The sequence below is a fragment of the Aquarana catesbeiana genome, linkage group LG07 (genome assembly GCF_042186555.1).
Source record: "Aquarana catesbeiana isolate 2022-GZ linkage group LG07, ASM4218655v1, whole genome shotgun sequence".
In the NCBI taxonomy this organism is placed as follows: domain Eukaryota; kingdom Metazoa; phylum Chordata; class Amphibia; order Anura; family Ranidae; genus Aquarana; species Aquarana catesbeiana.
In genome coordinates, this window is record NC_133330.1 from 29,163,403 (window position 1) to 29,180,007 (window position 16,605).

The 16,605-nt window shown below is 46.9% G+C and overlaps 1 protein-coding gene across 1 annotated transcript in view; it reads left to right on the plus strand.

The window, feature by feature from the left end:
• RAB7A (RAB7A, member RAS oncogene family) overlaps positions 1-16,605 on the plus strand; it is an 86,784-nt gene that overhangs the window by 60,409 nt on the left and 9,770 nt on the right. The window contains exons 2-4 of the mRNA XM_073591855.1: positions 2,583-2,650; positions 4,680-4,806; positions 13,826-14,044. Coding sequence (XP_073447956.1) covers positions 2,598-2,650; positions 4,680-4,806; positions 13,826-14,044 — 399 coding nt within the window. The 5' untranslated portion in view covers positions 2,583-2,597. The remainder of the gene's footprint in view (positions 1-2,582; positions 2,651-4,679; positions 4,807-13,825; positions 14,045-16,605) is intronic.

Consider the following 16,605-nt stretch of genomic DNA (forward strand, 5'->3'; position numbering starts at 1 on the left):
TAAGAAAAAAATAAATATATATGTGTGTGTGTGTGTGTGTGTGTGTGTGTGTGTGTATATATATATATATATATATATATATATATATATATATATATATATATATATATATATATATATATATATGTATGTGTGTATATATATACACACACACACACACACACACACACACACACACACATATATATATATATATATATATATATATATGTATGTATGTGTGTGTATATATATATATATATATATATATGTGTGTGTATATATACATACATACATACATACATTTTTTTTTTTTTTCTTTTTTTTTTTATACTCCCTGGTCATCTCTCTCCTCCTGCAACTCAGTACTCATTGGCTTACCTCTGCATAGACTGTCCCCACTTCAATCCATCATGAATGCTGCTAGACCCGTCCACCTTACCAATCGCTCTGTGTCTGCTACTCGTCTGTCAATCCCTCCACTGGCTTCTGCTCACCCAACGAATTTAATTCAAAATACTAACAACTACTTAAAAAGCCATCCACAATTTAGCCCCCAGCGACATCGCTAACCTAGTCTCAATATACCAACCAAGCCGCTCTCTTCGTTTCTCTCGATACTTTCTGCTCTCTTGCTCCCTCGTCACCTCCTCCCATGATCGCCTCCAGGACTTTTCCAGAGTCTCTCCAATCCTATGGAACTCCTTACCCCAATCTGTCCAATTATCTCTTACTCTATTAGCTTTTAGATGGTCCCTGAAAACCCCCCTCCTCAGAGAAGCCTATCCTAACCACTTTTAACAACTGTAGTTTCATTTTCTCCATCGGTTCATCCCCCACTTATCACCTTTTTTGTTTCACTTGACCCTCCCTCCTAGATTGTAAGTTCTAATGAGCAGGATCCTCTGATTCATCTTGTATTGTAACTGTACTGTCTTCCGTCATGTTGTAAAGCTCTGCCCAAACTGTTGGTGCTGTATAAATCCTGTATAATTATATAAAAAAAAAAATCTATCTCTTCTATCTCTATCTATTTCTAACGGCAGAATAATTCCCCCCCGCCGGAAGTGACTGAGCACATCGGTCCTTTTCTCTGCAGCCTCAGCTGCACAGATGAATATATTGGTGCTCTGAAGCTTTTTGCTCATTCACAAACTAGAGCTGCACGATTCTGGCTAAAATGAGAATCACGATTTTTTTGCTTAGAGGATAGATCACGATTCTCTCCCGATTCTCGCGGTGTAACATCATCTTTCACATTAAAACAAAAAAAAATTGCGCTAACTTTACTGTTTCTTTTTTTTTATTTACTGAAGTGTATTTTTTCCCAAAAAATTGCATTTGAAAGACCGCTGGGCAAATACAGTGCGACATAAAATATTGCAGCAATTGCCATTTTATTCCATATTATAAAATATTAGAATATATATATATATATATATATATATATATATATATATATATATATATATATATATATTATCTCTAATGTTTGGGGGTTCCAAGTAATTTTTTTTAGCAAAAAATATTGATTTTAACTTAAAGAAGTGTCAGAAAAAGATTTAGACTTTAAGTGGTTAAACTTCCTGCATTTACACGTTGTTTAAAGCTTGGCAGATTGCCCAGATTATTTGTTTACACAGAGAAGTTTATCCCTTTGATCTAAGAAGGAAGTTAGATACAATGTTTCAAGTTCTAAACTTGGCAGAATGCCTGGATGTTTTCTTTTGACAGCTGAGTGAGCAGATAATCTCTCCACTTGTTTATATGAAAGAATCGTCAAACTCAGCAGGAGAGATCGTCAGGGGAGGTGAATCGAGATCACGATTTTTTAACGATTAATTGTGCAGCTCTATCACAAACTGAAGCATAGTAAACAGTTTAGTATTCTTCAGTGATGAATGGACACAGAAGTTATTGGTACTGATCACTCGCGGTGTTCATTCAGGAAAGGAAGGCGCCAATTAATGATATAGTGGCTTTTTTTTTTTTTTTTTGAAGGGGCGCATGTGTTAGAACCGCTCCCCTGCAGTACAGAAAGAGGGGGCGCTGCAGGAGGAGGTGGGTGAGGATTGGTGTCTGGAAAAAGGTAGTACAGCCAACCCTCCTTTTTTAGCAGATGCCTGGGCTCCGCTTTTGAACTGATGGGGCCCAGTACAGGAGGGCTGGCTGTACTGCCTTATCAGTCGCCTTGTGTGTTTTTCCTTTCTCTTCTATTTTATACTGAATGATTTTACAAGGCGAGTGCTCATAATTTATGGAAGTGATTTAAACTTTTATATTCCTTTTTACCTTGAACACCTAACCAGGTCTCATAATCTGTCGCCTGAAGCAAGGCGTTCTCAAATATGATATCTGTCAGTTTTTGTTATAGAAAACTTCTCCCATAGGCTACAAGGCCTCTACATTTTTAATGTCGCATCCATAAAGTTTGAGTTTTGTTCGATTTACTACCCTGTGGCACCTTATTCACTTCTCAACCCCCCTCCCGCCCCCCGCAATCTGTATATTCTTTTTGACAATTGCTGTTTTTTTTTTTTTTTTGTTGTTTGTTTTGTTTTTATGTCATTTTAATAACTTGTTTTCCTTTTTCCTCCTCGCAGTTTTGTTTTTGAAAGATGACGTCCAGAAAGAAAGTGCTTCTGAAGGTCATCATCCTGGGGGATTCTGGGTAAGCAAAGCACCTTCCATGACAATTTACACATTCTCCTTATGGTGTTTATTGTACAAAATTCTGCATTTGCTAAGAAAAAAAAAAAAGAAATGGTCCTATCATTCTTGGCACTGGTTAGGATTGGCTTGTGAATTCTCTGCCAATCCATGATTGGCTGATTGTTGGCAGGAAGTGTCTTTTAAGAAAAGCGTAATCTTTTCTTTTCTGCATCAAGTGAACCCTTGGCTGGGCACCCACTTATGTTTTCTATCTAAAATGTGAAAATTAACTTGGCTGCAAATTCCTTGTATTTTTATAGGTAGATTGTATAGAACCTTATAGATTGCACTAATACCTTGGATTACGAGCATAATTCCTTCCAGAAGAATGCTTGTAATCCAAAGCACTGGTATATCAAAGCGAGTTTCCCCATAAGAAATAATTGAAACTCTGATGATTCGTTCCACAACCCCTGCTGGTGTATGCAGTACTGTATGTGGCCAGATTTGCGGGGGCGCTGGTGACGCTCCGGAGGCACTCGGGAACTGTTGACACTTTCGGGTGTTCCAACGTACATTATGGCTGCCTCACCCAGCTGGGGGGTCTCAGAGTTCTCCAGCACCCCCCGGACCTCTGGCCACCTACGGTAAAACATGCACCAGAGGTTTGAGTCCTGCTAGTCGAGACAGAGCTCGCAAATCAAGTCAGGATTTTTTTTAAAAAAATATGGCTAGTCTTGCGAAACGCTCGTATACCGTGTTACTTGCAAACCGAGGTATCGCTGTGCTGGAAGTATTGATGCAGTCCCAGACCAGAAGCTTACAATCTAATATCTAGCCCTTCTAAAGCTGGTCATAGACTGATCGAAATTGATCCAGTTCATTAGGAGTAAGCTGAATTCGATCCGTCTGTGGACAGGCTGGTTGTACTGAAGTCTGCCAATCGACTACAGTACAACCAGTCTGTCGGGTTTATTTTCGTGCGATCACTGCAGGTGGCTGTAGCTCCAGCATTGATCATTGTGTTCTGATAGTGGGGAAACCTCCCGCTGTCAGAATACAAAGACACATCTGGAGGCATTCCCCATCGACAATGACTGACTGTGTTGATGGGGAAATCGAGTGATTTTGCTTTCCTTCAATCCATAGTTGAAGAAAATAAAATTGCATAATCTATTGCTAGCATTAGAGTTCATTCATACTTGTGAACACACCCTCTCATCGATTGGATGCAAGAGCCCCAGCAGGAGTCCCATTGATTAGCTGTGAAAGCAATGGGAGGCTGCCGGCTCCTGCAGCTAATCGCCCCAACTTGCATGTAATTGCTCATGCATTGCTTTCAGTGGGGCTGCCTCTCGCAGCTCAGTGCAGGAACTCCCGCTGGGGTTCGCTCATCTAATTACCGAACTGGTATATTCAGGAGTGTGGCGGCACCCTAAATGTGACCTCAGCAGCACCACCACCTTTACCATTTGCAGGAAATGCGATCCCAAACTGAGATTGTAATCCTGTTTTGGGTCCTAGGGCTGTCATCTGATCTTGGATTCACTGCAGACACGCCTACAGCCACTGATTTGTCATTAAAGTCTAATTTTCCCATCCTGCATGCTTGCTTGCAGTCAGTGACTTGCTAGGTAGCGCAGCCAGTGACTGCCACCAAAACCACACCTCTGAAATGCCCACTCCCATTTTTTCTGTCCTTCAGGTTTCCTTACATACCAGCCAGTCAATCTGATTAGTGATGAGACAGCTGGGAGATTGGCTGCTGCTGTGTACAGCACTTTGGAAGTCTCTATACTTTTCAGTTCATTTTTTTAATTTTTTTTTTCTATCCCAAGTGTTTGCCATGCAGTCCAGGTACCAAATCAAGCCAGTAGGTGGTGCTGCTGATCTCTTCATCCAGCATAACGGAAGCAGCTGCCATTGATGGGACCCCTAGCTTGTTACTTCATTGGGGATCAGGATGAAATGTGGTAATCTGTTATTTTGACTTGGAAATGGTGTCTTTCACTTACAAATAATTTTTGTTTTGTTTTGTCCTGCTACAGGGTTGGCAAGACTTCTCTTATGAACCAGTATGTTAATAAGAAATTTACTAACCAGTACAAGGCCACAATCGGGGCTGACTTTCTGACCAAGGAGGTGATGGTGGATGACCGGCTGGTCACAATGCAGGTATAGTACCACTATAGGGTTAACAGCCAGATAATTTGGAAACAAGAATAATGAACAACAAGTATGGTCAAATGGGTATTGGTAAAGATCGTGAAATTAAATAATGTATGCAAGCTTTTAGGTGTACTGACATTTTAAGGACTCGTGCCAGGGGCCATTCAATGTAAAACTTTGGGCGTATTTTCCCCCACGTTTTGGAGCGTGCAGCTGCCTATATACCAGGGATGTGCAATTAGTGGACATCCAGCTGTTGCAGAACTACAAGTCCCATGAGGCATAGCAAGACTCTGACAGCCACAAGCATGACAACCAGAGGCATGATGGGACTTGTAGTTTTGCAACAGCTGGAGGTCCGCTAATCGCATATCCCTGCTATAGACATCAATGGCTGTACATGGGTATATGCAGGCACAGGCGTAAACATGTATACATACAGAAAACCCTTAATGCAGAATGTCTGTTTTGGAGCTTTATTTTTGTATGCACGTGTGTATAGCCATTTGTCTCTGGTTGTACGCGGCACCTGTGGCCCCTGACCGGGGAAATGCACCAACATATTTTATTTTTTTCTTGTGTGGTGTATATGTATGTATGTGTGTGTGTATGTGTATATGTATATATATATTAAAATATAATATAACCTTAACTTGTGCTGGCCATGTGCAGGAGCCTTAAAGCAATTTGCATTCTTCTTCAGATTGTACCAGCGCTCTTTCATAGTTCAGAACTTCATGAATATTACAGGCTGTGCCCAAGCTTCCTGTGACATCTCATCACCACAATGCTTGCACCTCCTGGCTGTCTTGTCATGTCTCTAGGAGCCAGTATTGTGCTGGTATCTATGTCAACCACGTTTGCTATATACAAGAGTGAATCACATGACAGGGAGTGTGATTGCTGCGTGCCCTGGGACCGGCTCACATCATAAAGTCGGTATTTGTCCTGAGCAGTAATGTGGTTACTCCAGTAAAATTTATGTAAATGGAGCTTCTGATCTGTAAGCGTCTTAAAGAACAGAATTCGCCTGCTAGTTTCACCATAGCAATTACGTTTAAATTGGTGTTGTGCTGCTTTTAATCACACTAATTGCACAATTAAAGTAGTAGTAACAAATGCCATATAGTAATCAAAGTGCCATAGATCAATAGTAATGTAAATAATTCTGAATAAAAAAAATCCCAGTAGTCCAGTAGAGTTAGTGTAAATAACTGACTTACTAATAGTGCTTCAATTCCACCCAGAACATCCAAACTGTAGTATATTGTGCTCCACCACCAAAGTGACCACTCACCTTAAAGCGGTGTTCCGCCCCCCCCCCCCCCCCCCCCAAAAAAAAACAAAAACATTAAAAGGCAGCAGCTACACATACTGCAGCTGCTGGCTTTCAACAATAGGACACTTACCTGTCCTGGAGTCCCACGATGTTGGCACCGCAGCTGATGTTTCCATCAGCTGTCAGGGGCTGCCGCCATTGCTGATAGGGGTACCCGGCAGTGTAGCTTTATGGAGGGGATGAGAACTTCCTCCTTCTTTTCCTCCAGGGGACTGCAAAAGGGGCTCTATTGCTTTTTTTTTTTTTCTTGCTCCAGCAGGGTCCCTCAAGTGCTGCAACCTGTCCCTAACAGCCCCCTGTCCAGGCTGATGTGGCTGCACCTTCATCTGCACCACGTACAATGTAGGGTCCCTACATTTTACATGAATCCTATTGACCTAATATAGACCGGAGCTTTGGGGAGAAGAGAGGGCATCAGAGCAGGGAGTCAGGCAAATAATGCAGCTTGTTGATGCACTGCAAGCTTTAAACATTTAACCCTTGCAGTGCTGGGACACTACTGGAGGAGTATTTTGTTGTGATTTTGGCACTTCCTATACAATGCACATGTATCAGCAGCACACTCTGATCCCAGAACTTGCTGTTAAAGCGGTAGTAAACAGCAGGTGGTTAAAAAAATTAAATACATTTTCCCTCAAGGCAATGTCATAATGTGCTAGTATGCATCACATACTAGCACATTATGAGAAACTTACCTCAGAACAGGGGTAGGCAACCTCGGCCCTCCAGCTGTGGTAAAACTACAAGTCCCATGAGACATTGCAAGACCCTGACAATCACAGGCATGACTCCTAGAGGCAGAGGCATGATGGGATTTGTAGTTTTACCAAAGCCCTCCAGCGCTGCAATGACACCGCTGAGGGGGCTGACGTCTTCCCCCGGGCTTCCTTCTGGGGAGCCGCCGTTTACGGCATGGGCTCTGAAGATCTGGCACTGTAAGCCGGAACTTCAGAGCGCTTGCGCTGGTGATGTCATCAGCTGCACTCTGAATATCTGTCCAAGTTTTAAGAGATATTCACAGTACAGTACCTACAGCTAAGCCTTACTATAGGCTTACCTGTAGGTACAAGGACTTTACTGCCACTTTAAAAGAAAGCGGCTTGTTGCAGGTTGTCTTTGCTCACTTCTCTATTAGTTCGACCTTCTGGCTTCAGTACTGTTTGAGTCACCGACCAGCATGCAGCAAGTGAAATCAGAACACCCAGCCTAATTTTTTAGGAATGAGGTGAGCAGGGGCCCCTACAGATTCAGGTTTCCTCTATGTGCAATCCAACGCCTCTTAGATTAGACCCCATCACTGTCCACTCCAACCCTTCTCTGTGACATGATGGGAGAAGGTAAAAAACACAGGTATATCTATTGATGGGTGGCTGTGTGATTTTTGTTGTGTATCGGGGATGATGTGCTCTTTAATTCAAACTCTTTAATTACTTAAAGTAATGATACCTCTGTAGATGAGAGGAGGGCGCCCTCTAGTGACTTTTAATAAGAGTAGTAATTTTCAGTCCTTTAAACAGTGATAAATTGTTCAGTGAATGCGTAGTATTGTAACACATTTTATTAATTAAAGCAGTATTAAAGGCAAAAATCAGACTTTACCCTACCGATAAGACTATAAAATGTCATCTTCCCTGTAGGTGCCTTTTTAAAACGTCTTGAACTTGTGCTGCTTGGTAGATTATATACTGGCATTGGCTTAAGCCAATGACTTAATTAGTGCATGTGTGTTACTCTCTGCTTGCACGGAACATTGAATGTGCCACTATGGCGACTCCATGTACACGAGTGATGTCATCATGGGCCGGCCATTCAGACAGTCAGAGCATGTGAAATGGAATGCGCCTTTAGCAGTGACAGCGTGGTGCTGGAGGGCTATATTTGTAAGGTAGGTCTGTTATACTGTGTTTAGTATGCGGTGCATCCTAGCACATTATGGCATTAGCCTGCACTTTTTTTTTGTTTGTTTTTTTAATTAAAGTGGTAGTAACTTTTTTTTTTTTTTTCCCTATAGATTAGCTTATAAAGCTTACTTGTAGGTTAAATGAAGATCTCCTAACCGGGCACCATTTAGGCGATATCCTAGTGAGCAGCAGACGGTGATGTCACCAGCGCATGTACTCTGAAGGAACGGCATACCCGTGCGATTCCTTCAGAGCTCTGTGCTGTGACTCCGTGCAGGAGTGACAACATTGCGGCTCAGTCATTTAAGCAGCTGCAGCCCACAATCCCTGAAGGAAGACCAGGTGAAGATGGAAGCCTCAGCAGCGGTGACAGCATGCTGGTGGAGGGCTCCGTTTTCAAGGTGTTTTTTTTTTTTTTTTTTTCATAATGTACTAGTATGCTTACTAGCACATTATGCCTTTTACCTTTCAGGGGGACTTTTTTTTTTTTTACCCGCCCAAGGATTTGTAGTTTTGTCCATCCGTGTAGATCTGACGCAGCACATTCCTGTCTGGCGGGACAAGGTACCATTTCTCTTTTGGCAAGTTTTAGTAACACTTACCATGGCCATACACTGATCGAGTTTCTGCGGGTTGCTAAAGAAGCGGCAGAAACTCTTAGATGGCCACTTTCTACCTGACATTCTTCAATCGAAAAATCCAAGTCGGGCAGAAAATTGTTGACCAAAAAGCAGCTGCAATCTCAGGTGCTGAGCTGTTCAGGTATTTTTGACAGTAGCCACAGCAGGACAATCTCTATCCTAGATTAGATGAGAACTCTGTAAAGCTAAGGAAAGTCTTCCAGGCTTTTCTTGGCTTTATCCAATTACTTCCCTGACCAACTCTGCAGATGCCCGCAGGACTTTAATGATGTGCCTTATCCCTATTTACCCATCTGAGTGTATTATTGCTTTTAATAAACACTCAGGGGGCCAGTACAAGGGGGTGGGCCGGAGGGACACTTGCCCTGGGTGGAGTCTTAATCTGTGGGGGGGGGTGGGCGCACTGGGAAGCAGCGATTTCCCCGACTCCTCTGTTTATCCAAGTCTGCCTTATCGATGTACTGCAGCTACTAATCACTCTCTCCTTCCATACTCCTGCCTTCACCTTGCTCTCCCTCCCGGGACACCTCACCGTCTTCCTTGTTATACTCTCACTTGTCCGGATCATCTCCACCTCGCCTACACCTCTCTACCTTGTCTGCACGATCATCACAGTAAATCAGCACTGATCCTCCTTGCTTTTCTGCCCTGGTTTTTTTTTTTTTCTTCTATTATCTGCTGTCCCTTCCATAACTCAACATTCCATACACAGATTTTACACCCTTTCCATCCCAGTTTGCTTTTAACTCTTCTAACTCTACTGTCCCCTTACAGCCTAGCACCTTCTCTGCACTCCATTACTTTGCTCTTCATTGGCACATACTCTTACCACCCCAACCTCCTCACCGATTCACTCTTTTTTTTTTTTTTTTTTTTTTATCCCTAATAGCGGGTTCACACTGGTGCGCTGTGGTTTGGCCACAGCGCGATTGTATGTGCGGTTTACCCACAGTTCTAGTTGCACTCCCATTAAATTCTATTACACTGTGTTTTCATGAAAGCAAATCAGTCTTGCATGCTGCATCTTGATGCATGTTCAGGAAATGCACAGTCCATGAGAATTCATTGGGAGCGCAGCTAAAACTGCAGATAAACTGCACATACAATCGCACTGCGGACAAACCACAGCGCACCAGTGTGAACCCTCTATAACAGGGGTCTCAAACTCGCGGCCCGCGGGCCAACTGCGGCCCGCGGGACAATATTTTGCGGCCCCCCGCCTGGAAAAGCACTCTGAACGCACTTGGTGCAGGTCAGCCTCCGGCGGTGTTACACAGCGGGCAGCGCTCCACCGCCAAGTACAGTACCTCGGCGTCTCACCAGGGGGAGTAAGTGGCGGTGGAGCGCTGCCCGCTGTGTAACACCGCCGGACGCTGACCTGCACCAAGTGCGTTCAGAGCGGCGACTTCATCTTCTTCGATGGGAGGGACACGGAGAGGCAAGTACCAGCCTGTCAGTCACGCTCTCCACGCCTCACTTTTTTTCTTCTCTTTCCCGTTCAGGCGACAGGACGTTCTGCCATTGGAGGCCCTGCATGGGAGGAGGAGACGCAGGGGTTTCTCAATGGGCGTCTCCTTCTCCCTGGCTGTGTTGTGATCCAATCACATCAAAGAGTGTCACAGACAAGGAGTTTTTTTCTTCCTGGCTGTGACTCTCACTGTGATTGGATTGAGGCACATGGAGAAGGAGACGCCCATTGAGAAACCCCGGCGTCTCTTCCTCCTTGATGCTCAGTATTAGCATACAGGGCAAGAAATATACAGAGGGGCACAGCAGAGTGGAGGAGTGCTATTTTTATAAACCAGACAGGTGCGTGCCCACCCTAAAGGTATTTGGCTACTCCTGTGAGTAAAAATCAGGTCCTCTTTAATGTTGCCGAAGGTCATGCTAGGCAGCTAGGGGGACTGGGAAACTCTATTTCCGCTCATCCAGAGCACCTTGTGCTGAAGTGGGTATCTCAAGGCACCATAGGCCTAAGTTTTTGGTACGCAGCCCCAAATATGTCTTGCTCAAAGCCTGCAGTGAAGAGAGAGGTTGATGATGAGCACAGACAATTTCAGGAAAAGTGGGAAAAGCAATATTTCTTTATTGAGCACAAGGGCATCCCAACTTGTCTTATTTGCACAGAGAAAGTTGCAGTGCCCAAAGAATACAATTTGAAGCGTCATTACACAACTAGACATGCTGAGGAGTATGCAAAGTACCAGGAAGATGAGAGAGCCAACCAGGTTGCTAAACTTAAGACATGTCTGCTGAGGCAACAAGATTTCTTTAAGAAAGCAACCAAAGAGAATGATGCAGCAGTCGAAGCCAGCTACGTAGTTAGTATGATGATTGCTAAAGCAGGAAAGTCATTTAAAGAAGGGGAATTTATAAAAAAGTGCATGTTACAGGCTGCAAGTATTATCTCTCCAGAAAAGAAAGGTCAGTTTAGCAACATCAGCCTTTCTTCCAACACCGTGGCAGAGCGCATTTCTGACCTTTCAAGTGACATTTATGATCAACTGTGTGAGAAAATAAAATGTTTCAGTGTATACTCAGTCGCTCTTGATGAGACCACAGACATCACCGACACTGCCCAGCTTGCAATCTATGTCCGGGGTGTTGATGACAATTTTGAAGTCACAGAGGAGTTGCTCTCACTAGTTCCAATGCATGGCCAGACCACCGCCCAAGAGATATTTCACCAGCTGTGTGATGCTTTTCAGAATGCTGGTTTGCCTTGGAGGAAGTTTGTCGGAATAACAACTGATGGAGCGCCATCAATGATCGGGAGGAAAAAAGGACTGGTGGCACTTGTTAATAAAAAAAAGAAAGAGGAAGGTTTAGAGGAGGTCATTGCTCTGCACTGCATTATTCACCAGCAGGCCCTTTGCAGCAAATGCCTGAAGTTTGACAACGTGATGTCTTTCGTTGTGAAATGCATCAACCAAATCAGATCCAGGGGCTTAAAACACAGAATATTTCGTGCTTTTTTAGAGGAAATAGAGTCAGAATATGGGGATGTGCTCTACTTTACCGAGGTGCGTTGGCTCAGCAGGGGAAACGTATTGAAGAGATTTTTTGAGTTGAGAGCGGAAGTGAAAGCTTTTATGGAGAAAGATGGGGCTTCTGTTCCTTTGCTAAGTGATCCAAAATGGCTCATGGACTTAGCTTTTTTAGTTGATATCACACATGAGCTTAATGTACTGAATAAGAGGTTACAAGGCCAGGGGCAACTTGTCAGTGCTGCCTATGACAGCGTGAGAGCGTTCTCTACAAAACTTATATTGTGGAAAGACCAGCTTTCTCAAACAAACCTTTGCCATTTCCCAGCATGCAAGTCACTCATTGATTCAGGCACACTATTCAGTCATGAGGAGTATGTGGATGTCATTTTGAGGCTACAGGAGGAATTTGATCATAGATTTGCAGACTTCAAGAGACACAGAGCCACATTTCAAATTTTTGCAGACCCCTTCTCCTTTGATGTGCAAGATGCCCCTCCAGTGTTTCAAATGGAGCTCATTGACCTGCAGTGTAACTCTGAACTCAAAGCCAAGTTTAGGGATGTGAGTGGAAAAGCAGACAAACTTGGGCAATTTTTAAGAGAATTGCCCCCCAGCTTCCCTGAGCTTTCCCGAATGTTCAAGCAGACCATGTGTCTTTTTGGGAGCACATACTTGTGCGAAAAGCTCTTCTCTACCTTGAACTTCAATAAGTCAAAGTACAGGTCTAGAATTACTGATGCTCATCTTCAAGCTGTGCTGAGGGTCTCAACTGCTTCCTCACTTACGCCAAATGTGGCTCGGCTATGCAAGAGTAAGCGCTGTCAGATCTCTAGCAGCAAGAAGTAGGCAGATAAAGCCATGTTCAAACAGTTTATGTCCATTCATGTTCTAAAAGTTAAATGTTAAAGAACTGTTAATAAAGACATTTGAATCTGAATAATGATATTTTGTAAGCGCATTTTTTGTGGAAAACTTGATGCGGCCCAGCCTTACCCAGAATCTACCTCCAGCGGCCCCCAGGTAAATTGAGTTTGAGACCCCTGCTCTATAAGGATAGGTTCACATGCTTGCTTGTCAGGATTGTGCACAAAATTGTGGCTGTCCTGAAGAGCACAGAAGCGCACTCTTTTAATATACGCACAGCAGTGCCATTGATTAAGGGCATCCCCACACATCTGCTAACGCACACATTTTTCACACACCCCAAACCACATGGTGCCACAGCACTGTGTAGTTTGGTGTGGCACTGAAAAGTGTCATGGACTTATTTTCCAAATGTCTCACCTGTAGGGCAGCCTATTGAGCAAAACCTTTTGAGATGTATAGCATCACATGAATTTCCTCATATGGCTGCCTTTGAAGCCTAAAGGGGTGGAGGCAGTAAAACTGCGCAGTTTGCCATCTTTGCCCTGGGCGCTGGATGACCTTGTCCCAGCACTGTAAACACCCACACTTAGATGGTGGCACCCCCCCCCCCCCCCCCTTATTTTATTTTTTTACAGAATACTCTCCTCCATCCATGCTATACAGCATAGATATCTGCAGGCTGAACAAAAAAGATTATCAGTGTATGGTCAACTTTAGGCCTCATGCACAATGGCATAAAGTTTGTTCGTATTTGTTAGGATTGGGTTAGATGCATTCATCTTGCATTTAAACCAACACTGAATGCACTGAGAAGGCCGTAAATGCAAATTTTTATTGATTTTTGTAATCGGCTCTAAAGGTTTCTTTTGCAAATCATTCTAAACATCGAGTGGCAAATGTATGTAGAAAACCATTGTTTGTGTTCAGATCCATTTGCATTATGGACCTGAATGCTCCGGTTTTATTTTTTTACCCTAGTGTGCACAGGCCCTTGCTGGCCTTGCTTCCCCCCAGCCTGTGACTGGACCGTGAAAGAAGCAGCAGCACAGCAATGAGCTTATTTCCCTGTCACTTGGCGGTCTCCTCCTTTCAGCAGATTGTTGGCACAGAGTATTGCATTCAAAAACATATTTAATGATGTAATAATGAATACAGAGCTGCATTATTTTTTGTCTTTTTTTTTTATATTTACCTAGTGTTCAGCTTTCAGTAAGGTGTCCCCAGGTTTGCACTCACATTTTACACTTTTTTTATGCAGTCAAACAGCTTTCTTCTTTCCTCCTGTAGATATGGGACACAGCTGGGCAGGAGCGATTCCAGTCACTTGGTGTGGCCTTCTACCGAGGGGCGGACTGCTGCGTTTTGGTGTTCGATGTTACTGCGCCCAACACTTTCAAAACCTTGGACAGCTGGAGAGATGAATTCCTTATTCAGGCTAGTCCACGGGACCCTGAAAACTTCCCCTTTGTTGTCCTGGGGAACAAGATCGATCTTGAAAACAGACAAGTAAGATTTTTTTGGTGTTTTTTTTTTTTTTTTCCACACACCCCAGGAGCTGTGAGTGGGATGAGCTGAAATAGGGGGTGCGGTAAGCTGAGATGTGGAGTCACTGCAGGGAGTGGGGTGAGCTAAGATACGGGGCCACTGCAGGGAGGAAGGTGAGCTGAGATGTGGGGTCACTGCGGGGAGTGGGGTGAGCTGAGATGTGGGGTCACTGCGGGGAGTGGGGTGAGCTGAGTTGCGGGGCCACTGCAGGGGGTGAAGTGAGCTGAGATGTGGGATCACTGCGGGGAGTGGGGTGAGCTGAGATGCGTAGTCACTGCAGGCAGTGGGGTGAGCTGAGATGCGGGGTCACTGCAGGGACTGGGGTGAGCTGAGATGCGGGGTCACGGCGGGGAGTGGGGTGAGCTGAGATGCGGGGTCACGGCAGGGAGTGGGGTGAGCTGAGATGCGGGGTCACGGCGGGGAGTGGGGTGAGCTGAGATGCGGGGTCACGGCGGGGAGTGGGGTGAGCTGAGATGCGGGGTCACGGCGGGGAGTGGGGTGAGCTGAGATGCGGGATCACTGCAGGGAGTGGGGTGAGCTGAGATGCGGGATCACTGCGGGGAGTGGGGTGAGCTGAGATGCGGGATCACTGCGGGGAGTGGGGTGAGCTGAGATGCGGGATCACTGCGGGGAGTGGGGTGAGCTGAGATGCCGGGTCACTGCAGGGAGTGGGGTGAGCTGAGATGCCGGGTCACTGCAGGGAGTGGGGTGAGCTGAGATGCGGGGTTACGGCAGGGAGTGGGGTGAGCTGAGATGCGGGGTTACAGCAGGGAGTGGGGTGAGCTGAGATGCGGGGTTACGGCAGGGAGTGGGGTGAGCTGAGATGCGGGGTTACGGCAGGGAGTGGGGTGAGCTGAGATGCGGGGTTACGGCAGGGAGTGGGGTGAGCTGAGATGCGGGGTTACGGCAGGGAGTGGGGTGAGCTGAGATGCGGGGTTACGGCAGGGAGTGGGGTGAGCTGAGATGCGGGGGTCACTGCAGGGAGTGGGGTGAGCTGAGATGCGGGGTCACTGCAGGGAGTGGGGTGAGCTGAGATGCGGGGTTACGGCAGGGAGTGGGGTGAGCTGAGATGCGGGGTTACGGCAGGGAGTGGGGTGAGCTGAGATGCGGGGTTACGGCAGGGAGTGGGGTGAGCTGAGATGCGGGGTTACGGCAGGGAGTGGGGTGAGCTGAGATGCGGGGTTACGGCAGGGAGTGGGGTGAGCTGAGATGCGGGGGTCACTGCAGGGAGTGGGGTGAGCTGAGATGCGGGGGTCACTGCAGGGAGTGGGGTGAGCTGAGATGCGGGGGTCACTGCAGGGAGTGGGGTGAGCTGAGATGCGGGGGTCACTGCAGGGAGTGGGGTGAGCTGAGATGCGGGGGTCACTGCAGGCAGTGGGGTGAGCTGAGATGCGGGGTCACTGCAGGGACTGGGGTGAGCTGAGATGCGGGGTCACGGCGGGGAGTGGGGTGAGCTGAGATGCGGGGTCACGGCAGGGAGTGGGGTGAGCTGAGATGCGGGGTCACGGCGGGGAGTGGGGTGAGCTGAGATGCGGGGTCACGGCGGGGAGTGGGGTGAGCTGAGATGCGGGGTCACGGCGGGGAGTGGGGTGAGCTGAGATGCGGGATCACTGCAGGGAGTGGGGTGAGCTGAGATGCGGGATCACTGCGGGGAGTGGGGTGAGCTGAGATGCGGGATCACTGCGGGGAGTGGGGTGAGCTGAGATGCGGGATCACTGCGGGGAGTGGGGTGAGCTGAGATGCCGGGTCACTGCAGGGAGTGGGGTGAGCTGAGATGCCGGGTCACTGCAGGGAGTGGGGTGAGCTGAGATGCGGGGTTACGGCAGGGAGTGGGGTGAGCTGAGATGCGGGGTTACAGCAGGGAGTGGGGTGAGCTGAGATGCGGGGTTACGGCAGGGAGTGGGGTGAGCTGAGATGCGGGGTTACGGCAGGGAGTGGGGTGAGCTGAGATGCGGGGTTACGGCAGGGAGTGGGGTGAGCTGAGATGCGGGGTTACGGCAGGGAGTGGGGTGAGCTGAGATGCGGGGTTACGGCAGGGAGTGGGGTGAGCTGAGATGCGGGGGTCACTGCAGGGAGTGGGGTGAGCTGAGATGCGGGGTCACTGCAGGGAGTGGGGTGAGCTGAGATGCGGGGTTACGGCAGGGAGTGGGGTGAGCTGAGATGCGGGGTTACGGCAGGGAGTGGGGTGAGCTGAGATGCGGGGTTACGGCAGGGAGTGGGGTGAGCTGAGATGCGGGGTTACGGCAGGGAGTGGGGTGAGCTGAGATGCGGGGTTACGGCAGGGAGTGGGGTGAGCTGAGATGCGGGGGTCACTGCAGGGAGTGGGGTGAGCTGAGATGCGGGGGTCACTGCAGGGAGTGGGGTGAGCTGAGATGCGGGGGTCACTGCAGGGAGTGGGGTGAGCTGAGATGCGGGGGTCACTGCAGGGAGTGGGGTGAGCTGAGATGCGGGGGTCACTGCAGGGAGTGGGGTGAGCTGAGATGCGGGGGTCACTGCAGGGAGTGGGGTGAGCTGAGATGCGG